The sequence below is a fragment of the Dryas octopetala genome, chromosome 2 (genome assembly GCF_963921425.1).
Source record: "Dryas octopetala chromosome 2, drDryOcto1.1, whole genome shotgun sequence".
In the NCBI taxonomy this organism is placed as follows: domain Eukaryota; kingdom Viridiplantae; phylum Streptophyta; class Magnoliopsida; order Rosales; family Rosaceae; genus Dryas; species Dryas octopetala.
This window is the reverse complement of record NC_141367.1, coordinates 29,702,712-29,726,799: the sequence shown is the minus strand read 5'-3', so window position 1 is coordinate 29,726,799 and position 24,088 is coordinate 29,702,712. Positions and strand designations below refer to the sequence as shown.

The following is a 24,088-nucleotide window of genomic DNA, read 5'->3' as shown; positions in this document are numbered from 1 at the left end:
AAGGGGATGATGTAACAAACCTGCTTTCCACTGAGACTAGATACTATACTAAGCAGTGAGCATATAAGTGTTCTTCCTTGATATGTATCTTCTCACCTTGTTTTAGTTCATAATAAGTAAATGACTTCTTTTCGTCCATGTAGAACACTTATCCATGTAAAAAAAAAAACAGAGGTCTTGCTCTATAAATCTCTTACAAATACTCAACATCACTCACTCCAAACCATGAGAGATGGTGAAAAAGAACAAAAACTCAATTCTAGTTAGGGGTGGGCGTTTAAACCGGAAACCGGGTGGACCGAATCGAACCGGAGGAAAAAAAAAACCGTAAAAAACCGCTGTGACCAAAATTGGTCAACACCGGGTCAAAACTAGACTGGACCGGTCCAATCCAGTTCCGGTTCGGTTTTTCACTTCACATAACTGGACTAGACTGGATTGGACCGTTTAATTAATATGTATTTTTAATTTTTATATATATTTAATTTTTATACAATTTTTATACACTTTATAAACATTTTTATACACATTTTTATACACATTTTTACATACATTTTTACACACATTTTACACATTTTAGATAATAAAATTAATATTAACCTAGCTATATTTTAGACCCTAAAATATATTTCATATAACCATATGGCCTATTATTCTATATATATAATAATGTTTTAGTATATAATTTTAGTTATACCTTTTATAATAAAATTTGTATATTCTTTATACTCTATAATCTATATATTAAACTCTATATACTAAAATTATTATAGTTATAAGATATAGTATATAGTTAATTAGTTATAAACTTCTAATAGAGGAAATTATGTATTAGAGTTTAGAGTTTAAAGTTTAAAGGAAATTCTATAATCTAATAATCTATACCGTAAACCCTAAAAGTAATAAGTATATAACATATATAACTAATAACTATATAAGTATATAAACCCAATTGAAATCTCAATGAAACCCCAATTAGACTCATAGTCAACTATAAGTCTATAACTCTATACCCTAATACAATTATAACCATATACCCTAAACTATATTAATTAGTTAATTACTCTATACATATATTATATATAAGTAATAAATATATAAGTATATAACATATATAACTATATACCCAATTGAAACCCCAATTAGACTCATAGTCAACTATAACCCTATATTCTAATACATTATAACCATATACCCTAAACTATATTAATTAGTTAATTACTCTATACATATATTATATATAAGTAATCAGTATATAAGTATATAACATATATAACTATATACCCAATTGAAACCCCAATGAAACCTCAATTAGACTCATAGTCAACTATAACCCTATACCCTAATAAAATTATAACTATATACCCTAAACTATATTAATTAGTTAATTACTCTATGCATATATTATATATAAGTAATAAGTATATAATATATATAATTATATAAGTATATAAACCTAATTGAAACCCCAATTAGACTCATAGTCAACTATAACCATATACCCTAAATTATATTAATTACTCTATACATATATAAGTAATAAATTATAAATATATAACATATATAACTAATTAACTAGGGTTTAGGGTTTAGGGTATACAACCACAATTGAAACCCCAATGAAAATTAAAACCCCAATTTAATTACACAAATAATTAAATATTTAAGTGACTTAAGTGTTTAAAACTCCAATTTAATTACACAAACTCAAACAGACTGAACAGTAAAACAATTTCATTTTGACACTGTGACAGTTTGACTCAAAGACTTCAAAGTTCAAACTCAAAGTCTGAAAGCAGAAAGACTGAAGTCTGAAACCCTCAGCTCCCTCACGCCACAGTCACTCAGACTTCAGACACTCACGCAGTCACGCCTCACTCACGCCGTCGCGATCTTCTTCTCGCCATCGTGATCTTCTTCTCGCCGTCGTGATCTTCTTCTCGCCGTCGCGGTCTTCCTCACGCCGTCGCGATCTTCCTCACGTCGTCGCGATCTTCTTCTAGCAGACTCTGTGTCTGTCGCCGACTCGTCCTCGCCATATTTCTCTCTTTCCGTCGCCGTCGTCGTTGCCATCTTCCTCTCTTCCCGTCGCTTCTCGATCTCCCACTCTCTCAGCGCCTCTCAATCTAGCTCTCGATCTCTCACCCTCTTAGCGCCTCTCGATCTCGATCTCCCCTCTCAATCTCGATTTTGGAGAAAGACGAAGAGAGGTTCGATCCATGAGCTATGGGTCTGTGAGAACTGCCATTTTCACATAGTCGCAGACGCTCATCTCTCGTCTCTCATATCTCACTCTATTACAGTATTACTGATTTTGGGTTAGGGGTTTGATTTAGGGTTTGATTTGGGGTTTGATTTGGGGATTTAGGTTTTGATTTGGGGTTAGGGATTTACTGATTTCGGGTTAGAGGTTAGGGATTTACTGATTTTACAGTAAAGTCAACTTATTGTTGTTGTCAAATCCGATTTGGGTTTTGTTTTTCATTAGAAATTTTTCTCTGGGATGTATGTATTCAATCAAATGGTGTTTCAGTGTCGAATTTTACAATGATTTGTTTCTTCATTTCTTAGTTGATTTGGGGTTGTGAATTGTGTTTGTGATTGTGAATCAGTTTGGTGGCTTAGTGCAGTGCAATTTTTAGTCCAGCCCCAAACAGTGCACCGGACCAAACTGGAATTGTTACAGTTCAGTTTGGTCCAATTCTGATGCAAAACGTACAGTTCTCAGCACCGGATTGGACTGGATAACCTCCACAGTCCAGTGCACGGTTTTGGGGGAGAACTGGATTGGACTGGACCGTGCCCACCCCTAATTCTAGTTAAGGAGTGGGGAGTGAGGCACCGCACTTGCATTCTTGCAAAGGTTGTGCGACGTTGGTCCCCAATAAATAGAGCTTGAGGTAGCTAGCTGGGGTATGAACGTCAACTAACCCGTCAGCTTGTGCAGCTTGAATTCTCCATGGGGTAAACAATCAGATTCCACGGACTCTTACACAACCCAAGAACAGCCCATGTAGGGAAGCCCAAAATTCTTTACACAATCCAAGAACAGCCCATGAAGTATAGCCCAGAATTGTGATTTACTGTTCCATCTATAAGCACCCATCAATTGGGTTCTGGTCCTCTGGATCTGCATAGCCACCTGTGTCAGTTATATTGTCAGTCTTCTTCATCTCTCTCTCTTTTCTTAGTTTTGCCACAATTAATATGTTAATAATTTGGAGATTCCAGGATATTCTTATGAGCTTCACTAAGAGACAACCCGTCCAAATTCATCATGACCTAAAGTTGTAACCCCATGATTGTTAATTGCCATTAACATAATTAAATTCTAAAAAGCCTCTCTTTGTCATGCTCTACGAAAATATACAATCCTCTAAATTATTTAAATATAGAAAAAAAAAAAAAAACTCAATTTTGCCCGACTTTTGCTTTAGAGTGAGTAGAGGACATGTTTATGTATATGGGGCCCGTTTATAATTATAGGCCAGAGTGCCACACTCGATCTTTCTTTCTATTAAAGGTATGATTTTGTTTATTGGGCCTATTATGTGTCTTCCATTTATACCCCTGCGAGTTGGCGCGTATCATCGATATGGGAGGTTTGCATTTGAACGTGGCAACGGCTCAGATTCGCTTTGGCTTGTATTCAAAGAAAAATATCCTGAATAACTCTCCCGCCTTTCAGATGATGCCCAATTTTGAGGGCCGGGGCGGCCGACTTAGCTGTCTTTTGGAGCTATTTTCAATGGGCCTACTTCACCCATTTTGCCTTTATTGGTGTCCTTATCTACTTTCTTTATTTTTTCATTATATTCCTTAATAAAAAAACATATATAAATTTTTTTTAAAGGGGGTTGATAGGGTGTTATGACGTTGTATCTATGTAGATGCTGTGTTGGACTCGCAGGGATGTTGACGCTGGTAAAATGGCAGCCCGGTGGACCCTTGTGTTTTGAAAAGTCAGCAAGTTTCTGCGTGAGAAAAGAAGAGCATCTGTCGTTTTGAGCCTTTGTTCTTCGACCGTTGTTATTTCTCAAAAATTAGTGATTCTTTTTGAAAAAATACTTAGTGATGAAATGAAGTGTTGAATTACATAATAAATAAATTTAAGATGAGTTTTTTTTTGGTCTTAATGTAAGTTACTAAGATGAGTTCAGATATGAATAAAACAAACACTTTCATATCAGTATACAAATTTGAAAATGAAAATTACAAGTATAACATTACCCATATAAAAATCATCAAATCTTCATGACAAGGGTCTTAGGGGTCAATTCCATCCAATTTCCAAATGCAAGAAAACCCAACAAGCATGAGATTTGTTTGTTTTAAATCATGGTTTGAACGAAAATGCAACTCTCATGGAATATAAGTTAGTAACTCGACATTATAATCCTTATGGTGTAAATGTGTAATGCACTAGAGATAGTTGCATGTAGATAGGTTATGAGATTCCAACGCGTTATTTTACGAAATTACTAAATAATTAGGTAACTATTTAGTTGTGTTCGTATATGACAATGATATATAGTGATATGTATGACGATGATATATGATAATAATGTGATATGTATAACTCTTATAGTTCAATGAAAATAAATATATTTAATTTTGTTTGCATTTACGGAATTACGTTTACATGTTTGATTGTTTAATTTTTTTATATTTTTGTTATGCTGAAAATTATTTTTTTAGACACTAATAGGTTAGGATTATGAGTTTATGAATATTTAAGAATGATATATAATATGAATATTTTCATTATGTTTGAGCCGTCAAAAAAAAAAAAAACCCAACTAACTGTTGGTTTATTGATATTTACACTCATTATTACATCAATAATAAAATGGACAAATTCCACTCCTTATTATTTTGATAGAAATACACCTCACTTGAATATTTGTTCCACAAAGAGGCAAATGCATATAAGAAAAAACTTATAGTTCAATTTTTTTTCCCCCATATTGTATGAAACTCATTATATATTGAAATCTATATAGGATCCGTATATTTTGAGAAAAAAATTTCAAGGCCAAGAAAAAATTATTTTGGCAACCATAGCTTATATGTTCTAGCAAAAAAAAAAACTTATATGTTTTTCTTGGTAAAACATAAAATTTACATGCCTTTTTTTCCTGACAAATGCAATTTGTTTTTTTTTTTTAATCCAATCGACAGCTGGCAAACAAACTGAGCGATTCTTCCTTTTCTACACCGGCAATTGCGGGCGCCACTCTCTCTCCAACTTGTTCATTGTCCTGTTGTCAAATATTGTAATTCCAACATGTGATGGATATATATATATAAATGCCAAATTATATTTTTAGGACTTGGACTTTCATGAAATTTATTCAATTTATGTTTTTTTTTTATTTGGCACTTACAATCATATATTTTTAATATTACAACAATTAAGTCTAAATTGTTAACAATGTTTATTGACATAAAATTTGATGTGCTTCATACATGAGTGATGTTTGGACATTTTACTCCACCTGAATGTCTATGAAATTACATACCAACCATTGAACACAATTTGAATAAAAAATTACAATGGAATTAAAAGACGTATAGGTAATTAAATAAGTATTCACATGGACTAAGATGTCCGAAATACCATTTAGGTGCAAAACAAGCGGTGCCATGTTAGAGTTTTCATCAACAATTTAAACAAAATTAACAATTTAGACTTAATGGCTGAAATATTAAGATTGAAATTGACAAAATTAAAAAAATAAGACTAAAATTAAAGATTAAAGTAGAAATTTTGTGAAAATATAGGAACAAAAATGTAATTTGGCAAAAAACAAGCCTGTAGTTTCCGAAGTTCACTAGGGGTATTTCCGGAAAACCAAAATCCCCTTAGATATCCTCGCAATTTCCTACAACTTTCCTCCGTGTCATACTGTCATGTTCGTGGAAGCAATCTCAACCGTCCATCTCAATCCACATCCTCAAATCTCGAAACCCTAGCTCCCCTCCGTCCTCCCCTTGAATAATAAAGTTTCGAATTTGCCGTTCAAACCCCTCTTCCATTTCATCATAGAAAGTAGAAACAGAGAGATAGAGAAAAACAGAGAGAGAGAGAGCCTCTGGTTCGTGTATTGCGAATTGACTTTTAGCTCGGTTTATATGCAATCAATTAGAGCCAGAGCGCCTTCGATATAATCTATTAGGGCTTTGAATTGCGGAACTTTGAGAGGGGATGGAGAGATTGGCGGAGGTAGTGACGACGGCGTTTGGGTTCGTGAAGTGGGAGGAGGTGTTCGTGTCAAGCGACAAAGGGAGGAGAGAGGTCCATTACTATCTGAAGCGTAGCGACGGGAGCTCAGATCTGGCTGTGGTAGGCAAAGAGAAGAGCTTGAGGCACATGTCCTATCACTATGCCTTTCGAAACCGCTCCTTATTCTCTATGTCTTTGCTCGCTAAGCTCAAGTCCCGTAGAGAGGTCGTTGATTGGCTCAATTCCATCGTTTCAGGTAAATTACGCTCTTTCTTCATTTTCGTGATGAATTTTTATACCCCTCCCTTTTTTCTGGTTGTTTTTGATGATTTGTGGGTTTTTAGTTTTCTTTTAATTGGAAGAACATAATTCTTTTTAGTGTTCGTCTTCAATTTTTTCTTATATATATGTTGGGTTTTGAATTTTGTTAAAGAAATTTCCTGGATCTGGATGGTTGTATTGGAGGTGGTCCAGGTGGATATAGAATTACTTGGGTTTTGTTGAACTTTATTGGCTTTTTTTTTCCTGAGGTGGGGTTTTCCCAATTTAAAAAACTAACCGTTCTCATGCTCCGTTTTTATTGATTCATATTTATAATTTCACTGTTTTGTAATTCGTGTATTGGATCTTCGGTTCCGCCTGTACATCGGTTATGACCTTCCAAGTATTTTTCAAATTGGGTTCTCTGGTTGATTGGGCGGAGGGTTGTTTGGTTCACCTACAGGCCAAGACCAAGGCTTTTCCTTTTATTAAAGTTTCATTCTTTGTTATGAGAAGAGGGTTTGCGGAGGATTGTTTGGTTCACCTACAGGCCAAGTCCAAGGCTTTTCCTTTTTCTAAAAGTTTAATTCTTTGTTAGGGTTTTCCGTTTTCTTTTTTCTCACAATTTCTACAGTTGGCTCTGCCAAAAGATCTTGTTGTCTAAGCTGGTTTGTATTGCCTAAAATTATTTTCATCTCTTCCATGCCCATTTAAAATTTATTTTTTTCTAATCCTCCTTTGTCCTTCTGTTATACTGAAAACTTGAATACGTTCTACCCATTGTATATATTTTAAAAAGTTGTAGAGCTAGATTTTTGTCATGTTCTTTACACCTTAGGCTTGCTGGGTCACAACATGGCTTATTCACTACTGGAGGACCTTGTAGGTGGCATGCGCCGTTTTTATGCATTATCTTACTTTTACCCTCATGTCTTTCTCTATTCATTCATCCTTGACCATGTAGTTTTCTTCATGGTATTGCTGGTGCTCCTGTTTTTGTGAACTGACTATGATCTGGGCTGCAGGATTTTTAATTAAATTGTAAAGAGCTGGTTGAGAGCATCGGAATCCTTATGCCCTCAAAATTTCTAGGTCAAGACCCTTCATGGCCAAATTTATTATGTTTTCTTCCCTAATAATCTTTGGTATCTATGGTAGTTTATATCATCAGGTTTTTAGTCTCTCTGTTACATGGATCCGTCAGCTATGGATACATGTCCTTTTTCACTTCTTGTCACAGTTTATACACTTGCTTCTGTTAATATTTTTTGTTTTCTATTTGGTATACATGTCTTTTTCTTCTAGTTGTGGATATATATGTCATTATATATGTTTTTATAATTTTAATTGTGATCCAAGATAAATGTCATATTCTTAATTTGTTTATTTTATGGATCCTTCAGATGCATTGCCTCACAAATCATCTGATTCAGATGGAGGTGTGGTTGATGGTAAAGATGCTTGTGAGTTGGATATTGAAATCTCGAAGGTAAGAATGATGCTGCTGACTCCTGACTATTTATTTATTCCACCTGCATGTTTTGTGAATTATACATTTTTAAAAAATGATTTTTATTTATTTATCTTCATTTTCCATCTTTTCCCTAGGATACTTCTATACGGAAGCTGGGTCACCATACTACAGAGTTTCTGTGGTTAGGTTCTCCTTGGACGTGCAGGAAAAAACGAAGGCATTATCAATCCTTCAGCAGGAACGGTGTTGTAGTCTCCGTGAGTGTTATTGTGCTGTTTTTTTTTTTTAAAAAATTCTCTTTTGGTACTTAATCAAATGTATGCATATGTGTGTGTGTGTCTGCCCACACGTACTGTCGGTTGTGTGTGTGTTTTTTAATAATGTTGTCATCTGACTTATTTCATGTCTTGTCCTTCTTTCCAAATACTTTCAGGTTCATGGTTTTGTATTTGTTTTAGCAGAGGAGGATAAACGTCTTGTTGCATACTTAGAAGATCTGTACGAGGACTCTAGGGGCAACAAGATGGTTGTGGTACGATGGTTTCACAAAGTTGATGAGGTTGGTATTACTTTGCCTCACAATTTTAATGACAGAGAGATTTTCTTTTCTCTTTGTCTTCAAGATCTCAGTATTGAATGCATAGATGGATTGGCTACCGTCCTCAGCCCCCAGCATTTCGAGAAATTTATGAAAGAGGCGACACAAACTCAGTTGGAACCCTATGTATGCCACAAGCAGTTTGAAAACGATGATGTGAAGCCCTTTGACATTACTCAAGTTAAAGGTTATTGGAAACAGGAGATACTTAGATATATGTGCATAGTTTCTCCTTCAAAGGTTCATGGGAGTTCTCAACAGTCAGTGGATGGGTTGAAAGTGGAAAAAAATGTTGATGCCAATGGTATCCGACCTAAAAAGAGGCATCGTTCATTTAAAGGTGATGAAATGCACTTGGAATACAGTGACAGAAGGGAAACACTGGATGCAGTATGTGTGGATGTGGGGAATTTGAGTAAAAATGGAACTGACTGCAGAAGTAAAAGTGAAGCCTGTGGCCTTGGAAGAGGAAGTTCTGCTGTTATTTTACCTGTTAAAGAGGTGAAACAAAACCTGCTGCAGCATCTAGCAGTGGGTTCCCAGGTTGAAGTCCTCTCACAAGACAGTGGCATTAGAGGGTGTTGGTTTAGAGCTTTGATTATCAAGAAGTGTAAACATAAAGTGAAGGTTCGATACCAAGATATTCAGGATGCGACTGATGAAGCTAACAAACTTGAGGTATGCATTGGTATCATCTCCTTCATTTTTTCTTTTTGTGCAAAATTTGTATTCACACTTGTTCTTTGCCTGTAGCTCACTATGAACTTTATGGTTTTGATTTTGTAGGAATGGATTTTAGCGTCCAGGTTTGCAGCTCCTCATCAATTGGGTCTTCGGATTTGTGGTAGGCCAAGTATTCGGCCATCTCCACAGTCTAACAAAGGCATAGTTTCATGGGTTGTTGGGACTGTTGTAGATGTGTGGTGGCATGATGGGTGGTGGGAAGGCATAGTAGTTCGGAAGGAATGTGAGGATAAACTTCATGTGTATTTCCCAGGTTTGTAAAGACTTTCCCTTCCTTGAAATCTAATAGTAACAATGAAGACAAGTTCACGAATTGTCAAGTTCCTTTTTTGTTTGTATTATTGTCCGACATTATTTTTTTAAAGTATTAATTGTTTACTCTTTGTGCAGGAGAGAAGCGGGGGTTGATTGTTGGGTGTGGTGAAGTAAGGCATTCTCAGGAGTGGTTGGGTAATGGGTGGGCTCATATTAAGGAGAGGCCAGATCTTGTGAGCTCAATACAATCTAACTTAGAGACAGAGCAAGTTGCGGGGAATTGTTTTGATGCCATATCAGCTCAACCTGCAGTCTGTGATAGCAGAGTGATGAAGAAAGATGAAACCGGATATAGTGATTCTTGTTTGTTATCTGAAAATGACAAGGAAGTAAAGGTTAAAGGATTGGATAAGGTTCCCGATCTTTTGAAGGATTGTCTGCTCGCCCCACTGAAGTGGAAGTCTTCAAGGAAGAGAAGACGTAGTAATGGGAGCTCTGTCCAGAAGCTGCATTACATAGATACTGATACTAAAAGCACCCGTGGCCTTGTGGGATCCAGTGCTTGTGAAAGGTTCTTGATTCCATCATCTCTGAAAGTTGATCATGAGAACTGCAAATATTTAGGTGATTCTCTTTTCGGTTCTTCAGTCGCACCACCATTGACAAGCTTAGTTATGTAGTTGTCCCACACTTTTTTCCTTCTCCACAAGTATATATGCTCTGGGCCATCTATTCGATGCCACTCTCGTCTAGTCCCTTTAGCTCAGCAATGTCATCTCTGGAAATGTTTGTTTGAGAAGTCATGGCATCCAAGTCTTCACATATGTACTTGCGTTTAACAATTTATCCAACAATGGGCAGAAAATTTTGGGTGCAATAGAAATGCAGAATAACCTTTGTAGCCTGTAGAGTACTAACTTTTTCTTCATATTTTGTATCAGTTCGTTGTAATTTGTGTATTGTTATTTTCGATAATAAAATTTCAACTTGTCACTAGTTTAAAGTTTGAGCTGGTCCACCCCTTGAATTTGGATTGTATTATGTGGGATATTTGAGAGCTTTGTGGAGCACAATCTGTGAAATTTTAAATGTGAGTGGGTTCCCACTATTGGAAAGGAGGATCCCTTAAGCTACATGAATTTGATAACCATTTAACCAATAAAATGAGTCCAAAATGTATTCTTGTCATTTTATGAAAAATGCTAGAGATCCTAAACTAGTATTCCAAATAATGTGGTAGTGCCCAGGTAGTGTGTGTCATGTTGGATTTGAGTTTTTTTTGTTACATTGGGAATGAAATTATAGATTGATTTTACTTTTTTTTTTTTTGGTCAAAGATAAATCGATTTTACTTTTAACCCATTACTTTACCCACCGGCAGCTTGACATCTTCTAATGACCGTTGGTTTTTTTTTTTTTTTTTTGGTCAAGATGACCGTTGGTTTAGTGATGTAGCTGCTGATGGAACATAGACAACAGGCAAAAGCCACTAAATATTTGATTTGGGTGCGCTTGAAATTTTTTTTTAACTCCTACACGCAGGGATCCAATGTATTATGCAGCGTTGTAGGTCTACATATTCAACTTTTTTGAGGTTGGAATTTCACTTTGTGTACAAGGTGAGCTACAAGTAGTAGGTAAAATAGATGAAACTTGCAAACTACGACTAAACTGTACTATCAATACTCAATAGAATACATACTCTTATTTACAGCTGTACAATCATCATTATCGTTGATTAATTGGACTCATACATTGGATCTCCAAATGAAATCGTTGGATATGAAAAGGGGACTTGGAAGGAATAATTGTGGAGAAGAAAAGTGGTACCGCACACACAGGAGTAATGGGATTGTGGGGCTACCATTGTGAATGAAGCAGCATTGTCATTTGTCAACAGGGCATAACATAAAAGATTAATTAAAGACCCTTTTCTTTTTGCTGTTTAATCAAGTTTTACCTCCGATCTCTTTCTCTTCAACAACCAGTACTGAAGGGCCGAAGGCTTTTAAGTACAACAGGAGGAGCCGCTCCAAGATCCTTTTCTACTCGCTCTATTTGTCCCTCTCTTGCAGGATGGGATTGGACTTATTACCTTTCTGCTCTATATGAGGGGTTTAATTGCTGTGTTTAAGTGACTGCCATGAGTAGCATAGCAAAGCCATGGATTGCGTTACTGATGGCCTAAGAAGGAGCTCATCATCCCTGGAATTGCAGTCAGAATGAAGTCAAAGAGCTTATCACTTTCTGGAACCAGCCTTGCTTCCATTGAATCCTTGTCCATGCCTCTTGTTCGTACTTTCTCTCACACACACACACACACACACACACATTCATTCATTTACATTTAGGCCTTACTGTTGGTTTTTGTTCAAAGCAGTCCCAGGAGGTTGTTCTCTCAGCTGATATAGGATGTGCTGAATGCCAGAAGAGACTTGCTGACATGATGTCAAAAATGGGTGGTAAGATTTCTATACACCCTTCCTTGAGATGCTTTGATTTTCATGGGTGGTAGTCTGGTAGATTTTTTTCTTTTTATTTTTCTTTGTATTAAAAGGGACCCTTTAGTCTTTGCCCTGAAAATCAGGCAGTATTAAATGCACCTCCTACAGAAATTACTGCAACTATGTTGTTTTTGCTTTGATGAAATAATAACATTAATATCTAAGGAACACCCTGTAATGCTTCGGTCATGGTATCTCTTGTTGGCAGTTTGCTTCTGCATATAGTGCATGCATTCTCAGATTGAAATGCTGGCCGTCCACAAACAATTACCAAAATGAGGGGATATCTTATCTCCATAGACTTGACCTCTGGTCATGATTTTTGCACTGTTTTTGCTTTGTGATTGTTAATTATCATCTCAGAGCTGTGAACTTTGGCTGCAGTAGCCAGTAGCCAACTTCTTTAATACAGTGTCAAGCCGGTCTTGGCCAACAAATAGGCCAAGACTATACAGGTGCACTGTTCTGCTTTAGTATAGTACTTGTTCTATACCAGTTGTATCATGGTTGTCTGGTAGTCAAGTTCTTGGGTTAGGCCTTACGGTCTCTTCACTAATGGGACCACCTACATGTGCTTTCATGGAAATTTGTGATGACGTGACCGTCCTAGTCAATAGTCATGCACTTTTGCTAGTTGGGGTGTTTCATGTTTGATAAATTTCCTGAATTTAACAGTACAACCCCCCATAATAGTACTCTCTTTTATTAGCTCAGTAAATTAACATGTTTGTTATAATATATTCACATGCTTGAGCAGAGATAGAGTCTGTTGTGGTGAATGCTTTGGAGAAGAAGGTTACACTCATTTGTAATCCCAGTCCCATTGTAGCCAAAGTAAACAGTCGGCTAGTTGCTGCCTCCGTATACAAGAACCCTCTAAACAAATTTTCCTTGATTAAACGGATACTTCGTTCTTCCTGAAGTCGATTAGTTCCAGGCCAGAGAAGTCCAACATGCTATGTGAAATTCATTTTCAGAAGTACTGTTTCTTATTCCCTGAATTGGGCAGTATTTTTCGTTTTTTCACATTGATTGATCGATTATATGTACATAATCAAGTTGGTTGTTTGGTTTCACTCTATGGAAATGAAATTTCATAGAAGCGTATAATAAAATAAGTGGGACATATTGGAGATGAATTGGACAAATTCTTGACTTGTTCTTCTGTACTATGTTTGTTTGAAAAGATGGGCTTTAAATTATCTTTAATACAAGGCTTTGAGTTCAAGACAGAGATGCTTCCTTATGTTGCATATGGTACATGAAGCGATACTTGCCCTTGCCATTATGTCAGGAAACAGGCAAAGCTTTGTAATGAAGTTGAGAATATATAATAAGCTACATACATAAGAAACAAAATCCTGTTTCTTAACTTTAAGCATAATCAGATTCCAAAACAAAAGGGAAGAATTTCCATGGGACAATCCAAAAGTAGAATATCAGTTAGTTCACAATCTTTCATATTCTCAATATTCCACAATACCCTTTTCCATTTACTTTTTCCCAGTCATCAAAACAACCAACAAAATTGATCTGACGTCCTGGAAATTCCAAGTTCATGGCAGGAAAGGCAAGTTCTGTGACATCTTTGTTTTTGTTTTCCTTTTCAAGCTCCTTCAAGGTTTCAATAGTCCTCAAAATAGAAGATTCTTATGGGGCCTCAGGCCTCTATATATCTTTCTTTCTTTCTTTTTTGTTTCATTTTTATTTTTCTTACAATTGCAGTATTGTTGCATGGTGATGAGGCTCAATATTGACTGCAATGGATGTTGCAGGAAAATAAGGAGAATCCTACTAAATATGAAAGGTAAGGTATCCATGCATGAACATAGACATTAGACATATATGAAGGCCCGTTTAACTATTTCAAATACATATAATAATCCCATTTTCATTTTATGTTGAAGAAATAGAGACACATTTGATTGAGAAGCAGCAGTGCAGGGTAAGTGTGTGTGGGAGATTTGTACCAGCAGATGTGGCAATAAAGATGAGAAAGAAGATGAACCGCAGAGTTGAAATTCTGGAAATCCAAGAGTTGGATGAAAGTACTGAACAAATGGACCAAAGGCCTATGATTTCTGGTGCCTATTAATCACCCACTGTGTGATGCACTGTCATTCCATAGGCTCACCTTTGTAAGCCATGCCTTTTGAAAGCCATGGCAGATTTAGTATGCGAGATTATTAAAACACCAAAATTGTATTGTTGGGGGAATACATTCATAGAAATCTAGTTGTTAGCAAGAAATGTCATTTTTCAGCTCTACTCTGTAGGGTCGTTAAATTGCCATTGTTCTGGTTCCTCTTTCTGCCTCATAACCCAGTGAAAACTCTTGACAAATTGATATCAGTTTGAAGAGAGTGCAAACAAGGGATATTCAAAGTTGGAGGTTCTTAATTCCCAATTTTAGACTTACTTATTTCACAAGATTTTGGAATGATAAATACATAAGGAATAAATGATCCAGGCCATGAAAAAATCTGTTTTTATTCCAATAGACTAAAAATGCTATAATTATCATTTTAGACTATTTGAAAAAAACTCAAGCGGTTAATTAGATAAAGGCTAGACTACTCTCTATTGGTCTAGTCATATTTCTCTTAACTTTGTTGAAAGAGTCATTAAATTCAGATTTCATTTCTCCCCTGTAAAAAAAAGGATGTGTGTTGATAGATGATACATGTCTTATTAATTATTCAAACATCAAAATATTAAGCAATTGTAAGTACTATTTATGCAAGAAACAATTGCCCAAAACAATTAAGATTTATTGAATTTCCATTTTTTGACAAAAAGCTTAGAAGGCCAAATTTTTTTTTGAGTTTCCATTAAGGAAAGTACTATTTATGTCAAGGAACAATTTATCTTTACTAAAAATGATTTGATGTTACAGGTTTTACAAAAAATGAATTTGCCTAAAATACTTTTTATTCAACAAAACAGTTATATTAAAACAAGGCTTATTTATATTATTGCCCTCATAAGATATACTTTTTCTCACTTTACCTCCTGAATTTCGTCAATTTTGTCAATTTTTTTGTTAAAAATATATATAATAAAAAATAAACAAAGTGTCAATTGACACATACCAGCGCATGCCCAAGATGCTTGTATATATAATTGTACACCAACAAGTCAATGACAAATTGACAACAAATTTAAAAGGTAGAAAATTTAAAAGGTGGAAGGCAAAAATATCTTCGGTTGTGTGATTGACGATAGTCGATAGCCGATAGGCCAAATTCCAAAAGGAAAGAAAACAAAAACAAATTACCCACACATGCTTCTTCGTTTGGCACGTGACATTTAAGAAATCCATGTGCCCCGCTTCTCTTCTAATCTCAAACTCAAAGCAGTAGTTTTCTCTTCAAAATAGTCATAAAACCGAAACCAACTCGGACCCTCTCGCTCGCTCGCATAATTGATAATTCATACTCCCTCACAAAACCCCAATTCGAAGAAAGACCAAGACCAACCCCTAACCCTAGATTTCCCGATGGCCAGCGACGCTCAAGACTCGCAATCGCATCGCAAGCACCGACGAGCCTCTTCGTCCGACGACGACGCCGAGAAGTCCTCGAAGCGCCACAAGCATCGCCACCACCACCGCCACCACCGCCACCGTCACAGCAGCAAAAAGCGCGAAGAGGAATGCAAGGCCGCGATTGAGGACATCGAAGCTCCTCCTCCACCACCACCGCCTGTTCCTTTATCCTCTTCTGGTGTCAATAGCTCTCGGCCCGATGACGACGTGGAGGAAGGCGAAATTCTCGAGGAGGGTGGCGGTGGTCGCGACGACGGCGTTTTGAAGACGAAAGCGGACTCTGATGCCGAGTCTGGTGAAATTGACGCTCTTGGAGTTAGCGATCATTCTGATAAGCAAAATCCGGTGTGTTCTGAATTTCTGATTGCCCGTTATTTTGTTCTGATTTTTCTTTAATTGTGCGTTTACTTGCTGTTTAGTCGCTGAGAAAAAGATGTGGAGAATTTTGGAAATTCGTATCTTCAATGCTTGCTGGCTTGTTTTCATCAAATCTTTAATTGATTGGTTTTCAAATAAATAGTTTTTATTTTTCTTTCCTTTTTTTTTTTTTTTAAAAATTCGATTAGTTGAAAGTTTTGCAAAGGTATTTAACCCTCTCTCAGTGGCCAAAATAGCTTTATATTTCTGTGTTGGTGAGAGCTTGTTCAAGTGGCTGAGTCTCAGTCATTGTTTCATACATATATAAGAACGCTCTTGCACTAGCCGAACATGATTCAATTGCAAAAGAAGTTTCCCTAGGCGTTTCAATCAATGAAGGCTGATGACTTACTTTTAATTTGTAAGAGCTGGTTACATTACATATAACTAACTGTTAATTTTTGTCTTCCCCAGATTGGTGTAAGGTACTGCAATTTGTGCACTCACTTTTTTTTCTCTTTGCTTTGCTTGGCAGGGACTTTATTCTGACAATAACATTGATAGAAATTCAAAAACCTTGGGAGAACTCCGTAGTGATGATGAGACCCAGATTCGTGTTGGTAGCAAGTCTCGGAATGAGGCTGGTTTGCCTAGAAATTCCAGTGTTGAGCCTCAAGATGAATTAGTTTCCAGAGTTAGCTTAGAAGATCATGGCAATGGGGATTTGGACCACCGATTTCACAAAGAGGAGAAGAGGCGGCACAAGGAATCTGGGTCCCCTTCTAAAGGAAGTGATAAGAGAAAGAGTTACTTTGACAATGAAACAGTTGATGATGATAGAATAAAATTAGGTAACCGAAAAAAGTCATCCTCTGGAAGTAGTGGGGACAAGTACAAGACCTTGGTGCGTTCACCATCTCGTGATAGGTGTGGTGACGTGTTACATGGTAGGAGCAGATCGAGGTCCTATGATCATGTGAGAGAGAGATCTCGTTCCCGCAGTATAATAGAAGAGGAGGCTCCTTCTAAAAGGAGATGCTATCGTGAACGGGACGCATCATTATATGCTGAGAAAAGCAAGGCTGAGTACAACTCTGATGATGAAGGAATGGTTCGGAGGCATGACAGTGAAGATCTGGTGAGGGATGATGAAAGGGAACACAGTATTAGTTATAGCAGATACTCTGGACTAGATCGCAGTCGAGAAAGAGAGAGGAGTAGGGAGAGGGAGGTAGACAGGGTCCGGAGAAGGGAGAAAGAACAAGAGAGGAGCAGGGTCAGGGATCGGAGAAGGGAGAAAGAAAGAGAAAGGAGTAGTGACCTGGATTTGGTTAGGGACAGGAAAAGAGGAATGGGACGAGACGATAGCAGGGAAAGAGTGGTTGATAAGGAAAGGAGGATGGGGGAGCGGCGTAGGAGCAGAGACACCGAGATTAGGGACAGGAAAAGGGAGGATGAAGTTGATAGGATTAGGGACAGGAGAAGGGAGGATGAAATTGATAGGAGCAGGGACAGGGTCAAGGCTGCAGAGAGAGACAGAGATATGGAGAGGGATAGGGACAGGGACAGAGTTACAGACAGAAAATGGGAGAGGCGAGATGATAGAGACAGGGATAAGGAGCGAGATATGGAGGGGGATAAATATGAAAATCTTGTAGACAGCTATGGAGTTCGAGATAGGTATAAACATTCTGGTCGATCAAGGCATGATGAAAAAGAATCCAACCAGGACAGAACAAGAAAAACTGTTCCGGCAAAGGTTCAGAGTTCAAGGAATACCATGGAAGGTGGTGAATACAGGCTAAATAGGTATTTTCTCTTTTTAGACAGTTCCTCCCCTCTCTTTTCTTTACCTATTGATGTATATATTCCATTTCTTTCTGCAGAGATGAAGATGAACATGAAGACAATGAAGAGAGGGGCACTTTACAACTTGCTGATCAGGAAGAGGAAGATCTGAACAGAATCAAGGAGGAGAGTAGAAGGAGAAGGCTGGCTATCTTAGAGAAATATAGAAGTCAGCAGTCACAACAAAAAAGTGAGCCGCAGTTACAACAACAAATTGAGTCGCAGTCACATCAACAAATTGAGTCGCAGTCACAGCAACAAATTGATTCGCAGTTACAGCAACAAATTGAGCCCCAGACTCATTTGGACAGTGTGGAGAAAGGTACTTATAAATTTTTTTCTGAAAATCTTAGTGATGTTATCAGGCCAACAAAAAATGGCATGTCAATGTTAAGCTAAGTTCTCTTTTGCTTCTAAAGATACCTGCCTACCATTTCTTGTCATTATATGTTTTATACTACTTTTATGTTATTTTGATTAGTGGAGGTTACTTACAGTGTACTTTTTTTTTTTTAATATGCTGACCAGATAAAGATCATGCAGATCATTTGGGCCAATCAACAGATGCCGAGAAATCTGGTGCAGAAATTGATGATGGTAGGAGTGATGGAGATGTGTGTATCGTTGAATCATCATTTTCTATTTCACCTCAGCAGAATGGTACTGTTGCTTCTAAGATGACTTCCGGTGCTCCAGGCCTTGGAGAGGGTACTCCGAAGGTGCGTCCACTCTTTCTGAAACTTGGAGTACTCACTCTTTTTAAGATATTGTTTATTTGCTGAAGACTTGAATTCATTTGCTGTTGAAGCCCCCAAGTTTTGTGAAACTTATTATTATTTTTTAACTTATGCAGAGTGAAGGATCTGAGGGCATTTTCTGTGATGATATATTTGGCGAAACCCCAACTGGAGTTCGAAAGTTGGTAAGTTTCATTGTTATGCATCCTTTAGTGATTCATTTGGTGCACCCTTGAGCTTTTGGTATGCATATATGACATTTTAGAAATTGGCAATGAGTTCAGTAACTAGTGTCAATTTTGTTGTGTATTTGTATACAAGAATTGCAGTTTGTTTAATTTTTTTCCTCTCTTGTAGAAATTACGTTCTTTCAATAGAGTTTCAGATCGGCAGTATCCGAAGGATTTTTTTCCTTGTGCCACAATATGAAGATTCTTTGAAGTGCCTTTGTTTGTTATGTATATTTTTACCATCTCTTCCTCACATACATAAATGTAGTGTGGAAAACTAGAATGATGACCGGTCATGTAGTGGACAGCGAGACTTATGTGTTGTGCTTCTTTTCCTGTGCAGGGCAAAGGAGATGGTGTACGAATTGAGAGAAGTGGTCTTCATGACAACTGGGATGATGCAGAAGGGTACTATAGTAAGTATCTGACCATTCTGTTGTACTTATCTTTCACAATTATGTTTTATATATATTTTTGTCATTTCTTATTCAGACTTTATCTCTGTTAGACATTTAATGGTCTGTATCAATACATATGCAGTCCCCTGCCCCCCTTTTGATCCCGCAGTGCTTAAAAAATCTCTTGTTTCCACATAGACCAACTCATTTTCTCTCTTATTGGTGGAATTAATTTCTTCCAGATTTTCCCTATTTTTTGTTGTTGCAATTCAATTTTTCTGAAAAATAAATAAGCCATTTGCTTGATTACCTGATGATATTTCATCAAAGATATGCTTTTTAATTTTCTACTATGTAAGTTATTTCGTTTCTCATGTATTATGATGTTTCTTTGAAGGCTACCGGTTTGGAGAATTACTTGATGGCCGATATGAAATTACTGCTGCTCATGGGAAAGGTGTCTTTTCGACAGTAGTTCGTGCAAAAAACCTTAAGATTGGTAATGGTGAACCTGATGAAGTGGCAATTAAGATTATACGTAGCAATGACACCATGTAAGTGATTATGATACTACTTTCTTAGTGCTAGTTCTGGTTTATCTGTATAGATATCCATTATATGGCCTTGTTATCTAAGACTTATTGCTGCTTTATTGTGAAATAGGTACAAGGCTGGTATGACTGAGTTGGCCATATTGAAGAAATTAGTAGGTCAAGATCCAGAGAATAAGCGCCATTGCGTTCGTTTTCTATCAAATTTCAAGTATCGGAATCATCTTTGTTTAGTTTTTGAATCTCTTCATATGAATCTCCGTGAGGTTTTAAAGAAATTTGGGCGCAATATTGGTCTTAAGCTAACTGCTGTGAGAGCATATGCTAAACAACTTTTTATTGCACTGAAGCATCTAAAAAACTGTGGTGTTCTTCATTGTGATATAAAGCCAGATAACATGCTGGTAGGTTGCTTCTACTCTTTCATGGTTGGATGGCTTCTCAATTAATTTATGTTTCTCATCATATATCTATGTTCCAGGTAAATGAGGCAAAAAATGTGCTGAAGCTTTGTGATTTTGGTAATGCCATGTTTGCTGGCAAGAATGAAGTTACACCGTACCTTGTCAGCCGCTTTTATCGTGCCCCTGAAATAAGTAATTTTCTCTCTTTTTGAGCTATCATTATTTAGTATCAAGTGATGAGAAGGTTTTATTATTTGTTTTCTTATTATCTCCCACTTGGTTAGCATGTTGCTTCTGGAATTTTGATTTAGTCTTTGATATGTTTCTGTTGCAGTTCTTGGCTTGCCTTATGATCATCCACTGGATGTCTGGTCTGTTGGTTGCTGCTTGTACGAACTTTATACAGGAAAAGTTCTCTTTCCAGGTGCTACGAACAATGATATGCTACGTCTTCACATGGAACTAAAGGGGTCATTTCCAAAGAAGATGCTTCGAAAGGCAAGAATTTTGTTTGATATTCGCCTGCATTTCCTTTTTTAATGTGTGAACATTTCAGTTCAAAGCAAGAAACATTCATTTTTTTTTGTTTTTTCTTCTCTATGATTATATGCTAAGATCACATTACAGTTTTGCATTTTCTATATGTGGATTTTTTGTTGTTGCTAATATCCTTTTTCTCCTGGGTTTTCTACTTACAGGGAGCGTTTACCAGTCAACATTTTGATCAGGATTTAAACTTCCATGCTACTGAAGATGATCCTGTTACAAAGAAGGTATGCATCTGATGTCTGGCTTGTTTCCATTTCTTGGCTTGCATAATATCTTTAGTTGTCAAGGATTAGAGTGCATGGTTTTCTATCGTGTTGATTGAGGTTTAAATTCTGCCTATGCAGACTATCAAACGGTTGATTCTCAATATAAAGCCAAAAGATATTGGATCAATAATTACAGGTTCTCCTGGTGAGGACCCAAAGATGTTAGCTGATTTTAAAGATCTTTTAGATAAAATGTTTGTGTTGGATCCAGACAAGAGGTTGACAGTGTCACAAGCTTTGAACCATCCATTCATCACTGGCAAGTGAACCCTGTTGCTGATTTTCTGACTCCAGAATTCCTGTTCCGCTAGATATTTGTACATTATGACCTAATTCATACAGTTTCTAATCATTGGGCATTATCTCTCTTCTCTGTGATGGCCTGAGAGCTTTTGACACAGTTTTGGCATGGTTGAAGTCAAAAGGGGTGATGTTTGGTCAGGAGTACTCATTACTGGCGGGTTCTTTCAGTGGAGTGTACTGTTTCTATTGTAAGACAACTAGCCAAAGGCGTTTTTTTCCCATGTAATCATTCATGATTGGCCAATGTGAAAATTAGTTATATCTATTATAATTTTTCATCATGATTATATGTGTACTTTGAACATGGTTTCTGCCATTCAATCCGTGGAACAACGGAAGATATATTTATCTTCATGAGTTCAGGGAAAAAAAAAAAAGGATACTTGAACCTTTTCCAAAGTTGAGCTTCTTTTTTTGCTTTCTTTCTTTCTTCCCTTACTCTATCCCTTCGGTATTTTTTCTTGGGTGCTTGTATTGTCAAGTTCCTCTGCTCTTTTTAGGTATTTAGAATTTATGTTGTTTGCGAAGGTTTGTTGTACATACTTCTATTTCATGTCAATTTTGTCAGTTAGTATCTTTTAGCCACATTATTTTATTTATTTGGGTTCTGGAGATTCTAATTTAATTTTTCATTCAGGATATCTGCCACTGCTTTGAGGCAACCCTCCAGTGCTTAGATGCTTAAAAGGAACCCAGGAGAAGGTACCTTGGCTTGTTTATTGGGAGACTATTGTGAGGGACTTGAAAGTAGATGTCGTTATGTTGCATGTTTCATGTTTCTGTTGTTCTTAGATAAGAGTTTCTGGGTTTACTTGGAAATTTATGTAAATTGAGTCCAACTGAGTTGCTGTCATAGATTTAAAAAAAAAAAAAACCTTCTCATGGTTCTTTTTTGGTGTGTGCTGTATGGCTTGCTTGGAGTGTTGGTTTGTGTACTTACTATAGGATTAGTTGTCTGGAAAGCGTTAAGTTAGTGCTTCTGCTTCTGAAATATGCTTTGATTTTTCTGAAACATGCTTCAATCGATAAGTTGTGCTTCAGGTCTTCTTTGTCGTAAAACTGAATGCATGTAATTGTTTTCTGACATCTGAATGCCTGTGTGAGAGCTTTCTATATTTATTTTTGTTTGTCTTACCTTTACATATATGCATATCCTAATGAAACTGCATTGCATCTGATCCATGGTCGTTCTGGAGGCACTTTGCACAGGAGGCATGTGGCTGCTGCCTTGATCTGAAAGAAAATCTGAGTGAGTAATTCAGCTTTATCCATTTACTTTCTCCATTGTGTGGAATAAGTTAGTGAATTCTGTTGTGTATTTCATTAAGATCTATAGTTTTGATATTAATGTTTCTGTTTGTAGGGTTTGGCCCTCATGCTCCTGCAGCATTTGTAAGTATATTTAAATCCTTAATTTTGTGCATTCTTGTAGTTTTTGCGTTTTTTCATGTAAGTTTTAATTTGATTTCTTATATTCTTTGCTATGACTTTTACTTCATATTTGCTAACTCCATAGATTGCATCTTAATCCGAATTTCAAATTTTGAGAGTTGTGTTTGGTGCCTGTATTGCTGCAAAAGTCTAATGATCTGTCCATTAAGGTGTTACCTTTTTGGATGTGTGTGTTTCTGTGCATTTTAATGAATAGGAAAATAAGATAGAAAATAAATTAATAATAAACGACTTGGATATCTTTTCACATTTCAGGAGCCTAATAAAAACATATTGGGCATAAATTAATGATAAACGGCGTGTTTGATTTCGTGACATTGTTGTCCAACACGTCTCAGAAGCTGTCTATAGGCTGTATACTCCATTAAGAGGTCTATTTTTATTTGGTATAAGCCTTGTTAGCTTCAATAATCTCTTGATATGCACTTTCAAAACAGTTATTTGTGGAGATTTGCTTGTCTTTTTTGTTTTTACTGCATTTCATCTGATAAGGTGCAGGAGATATTGGCATTATTAAAAACTTTGAAGTACACAAAAAAAAAAAACTTCGTGTCCAAGGAAACGATTATGTTGTACACTTAACCTGTAAGTTACCTAATGTCATCTCCATTACTTTGGAAAATGCTTTTTGGTCACTTGTAGTGTTGTGGCTATGCTACTTGAGTTGATCAGTTTTATGCACCATGGAATATTATGTACATATGATGTCTATTTAGGTAGGTTTTTGCTGCACTCTATAACAAGCAACAATCCCTTATATTCATTTTTTCATCAATTGGCACATGATTTGTTGTAGATTAGAAAATATTACTTTGTGTTGTTCACACAAGGTTTCAAATTCATTGGGTAGGATGATGGGTGGGCTTGGCTTGGGATTACTTATTTTGATTATTTGTAGAGAAGTATTTTGTAACGCTAGAGTAGCAAGGAAGGTGTGGGCTTATTTTGAATTCTAGAGAGAAGTGGCGTATGCTCATCTGCTTGATCTTCCCCAAAGTCTTGGAAAGATGAGACATTTATGGATCACTTTTGGGTTCTGCTTTGATTTCCTGGGTTGTTCCCTAGCCAATTAGTTTAAGGCTGTGGTGTTCGATTTCTCATCATTTTTTTATTGCAATACAATTAGGCTGTATATTTTTTTCAAATTTGATAGCTTATCACTTTTTTTTTTGGCCCTAGTTTTCAATTATTACATTGCAGTATCCTTGGTTGTACATACGCTAGCTGGAGCTTTTGTAAGCATTGATAAATTTAATTGTAATTTGTTATCAGAAACGGGTATGTAGCTTTTTGGTTTAATGAGTCAGGGATTTTGGAGGTGTCGTTAATGAAGTAATTATCATTCTTGGTTTTCATTTGACCACTGATAGCAAATTAATGTTAT

The 24,088-nt window shown here is 36.5% G+C and overlaps 4 protein-coding genes across 9 annotated transcripts; all 4 read left to right on the top strand.

The window, feature by feature from the left end:
• The first annotated feature begins 6,037 nt into the window (after window positions 1–6,037).
• LOC147295430 (Agenet and bromo-adjacent homology (BAH) domain-containing protein) lies at window positions 6,038–10,554 on the top strand. 2 transcript variants are annotated; one of them, XM_086233665.1, is made up of 7 exons: window positions 6,347–6,482; window positions 7,513–7,579; window positions 7,891–7,976; window positions 8,096–8,218; window positions 8,395–9,237; window positions 9,346–9,556; window positions 9,694–10,554. In XM_086233665.1, the coding sequence occupies exons 2-7, from the start codon at window positions 7,561–7,563 to the stop codon at window positions 10,236–10,238; spliced, it is 1,827 nt and encodes a 608-aa protein (XP_086089791.1). In that variant the 5' UTR covers window positions 6,347–6,482; window positions 7,513–7,560; the 3' UTR covers window positions 10,239–10,554. The 2 variants fall into 2 exon arrangements, with proteins under 2 accessions (XP_086089790.1, XP_086089791.1); XM_086233664.1 differs by lacking the exon at window positions 7,513–7,579 and having other exon boundaries at window positions 6,038–6,482.
• Window positions 10,555–11,513: 959 nt separating this feature from the next.
• LOC147295429 (uncharacterized) lies at window positions 11,514–13,547 on the top strand. Its single transcript, XM_086233596.1, has 3 exons — window positions 11,514–11,849; window positions 11,939–12,020; window positions 12,820–13,547. The coding sequence occupies exons 1-3, from the start codon at window positions 11,781–11,783 to the stop codon at window positions 12,981–12,983; spliced, it is 315 nt and encodes a 104-aa protein (XP_086089722.1). The 5' UTR covers window positions 11,514–11,780; the 3' UTR covers window positions 12,984–13,547.
• Window positions 13,548–13,717: 170 nt separating this feature from the next.
• On the top strand, window positions 13,718–14,291 carry LOC147295428 (Copper transport protein family). Its single transcript, XM_086233597.1, has 2 exons — window positions 13,718–13,869; window positions 13,970–14,291. Exons 1-2 carry the CDS (start codon window positions 13,797–13,799, stop codon window positions 14,155–14,157), a joined length of 261 nt encoding a protein of 86 aa, XP_086089723.1. The 5' UTR covers window positions 13,718–13,796; the 3' UTR covers window positions 14,158–14,291.
• Window positions 14,292–15,454: 1,163 nt separating this feature from the next.
• On the top strand, window positions 15,455–24,064 carry LOC147295427 (Protein kinase superfamily protein). 5 transcript variants are annotated; one of them, XR_015120418.1, is made up of 15 exons: window positions 15,455–15,954; window positions 16,502–17,775; window positions 17,853–18,136; window positions 18,358–18,533; window positions 18,668–18,736; window positions 19,125–19,197; window positions 19,577–19,733; window positions 19,843–20,134; window positions 20,212–20,326; window positions 20,469–20,632; window positions 20,833–20,907; window positions 21,028–21,440; window positions 21,890–21,954; window positions 22,449–22,501; window positions 22,616–24,064. XR_015120418.1 is itself a non-coding variant. In XM_086232530.1 (13 exons), the coding sequence occupies exons 1-13, from the start codon at window positions 15,562–15,564 to the stop codon at window positions 21,476–21,478; spliced, it is 3,396 nt and encodes a 1,131-aa protein (XP_086088656.1). In that variant the 5' UTR covers window positions 15,455–15,561; the 3' UTR covers window positions 21,479–21,869. The 5 variants fall into 5 exon arrangements, 1 of the variants encoding a protein (XP_086088656.1); XR_015120415.1 differs by having other exon boundaries at window positions 18,343–18,533; XR_015120417.1 differs by having other exon boundaries at window positions 18,343–18,533; window positions 21,028–21,474.
• The last annotated feature ends 24 nt before the right edge of the window (window positions 24,065–24,088 follow it).

Bases quoted from the DNA above. Each gene is read 5' to 3' on its own strand.
- LOC147295429 (XM_086233596.1), top strand. From the start codon at position 11,781: ATGAAGTCAAAGAGCTTATCACTTTCTGGAACCAGCCTTGCTTCCATT. The intron at 11,850-11,938 runs GTTCGTACTTTC...TGTTCAAAGCAG, and splicing joins AATCCTTGTCCATGCCTCTT to TCCCAGGAGGTTGTTCTCTC. The intron at 12,021-12,819 runs GTAAGATTTCTA...ATGCTTGAGCAG, and splicing joins CATGATGTCAAAAATGGGTG to AGATAGAGTCTGTTGTGGTG.
- LOC147295427 (XM_086232530.1), top strand. From the start codon at position 15,562: ATGGCCAGCGACGCTCAAGACTCGCAATCGCATCGCAAGCACCGACGA. The intron at 20,135-20,211 runs GTAGGTTGCTTC...TCTATGTTCCAG, and splicing joins TAAAGCCAGATAACATGCTG to GTAAATGAGGCAAAAAATGT. The intron at 20,327-20,468 runs GTAATTTTCTCT...TTTCTGTTGCAG, and splicing joins TTATCGTGCCCCTGAAATAA to TTCTTGGCTTGCCTTATGAT.
- LOC147295430 (XM_086233664.1), top strand. From the start codon at position 6,209: ATGGAGAGATTGGCGGAGGTAGTGACGACGGCGTTTGGGTTCGTGAAG. The intron at 7,977-8,095 runs GTAAGAATGATG...TCTTTTCCCTAG, and splicing joins TGGATATTGAAATCTCGAAG to GATACTTCTATACGGAAGCT. The intron at 9,238-9,345 runs GTATGCATTGGT...TTGATTTTGTAG, and splicing joins ATGAAGCTAACAAACTTGAG to GAATGGATTTTAGCGTCCAG.
- LOC147295428 (XM_086233597.1), top strand. From the start codon at position 13,797: ATGGTGATGAGGCTCAATATTGACTGCAATGGATGTTGCAGGAAAATA. The intron at 13,870-13,969 runs GTAAGGTATCCA...TTTATGTTGAAG, and splicing joins AATCCTACTAAATATGAAAG to AAATAGAGACACATTTGATT.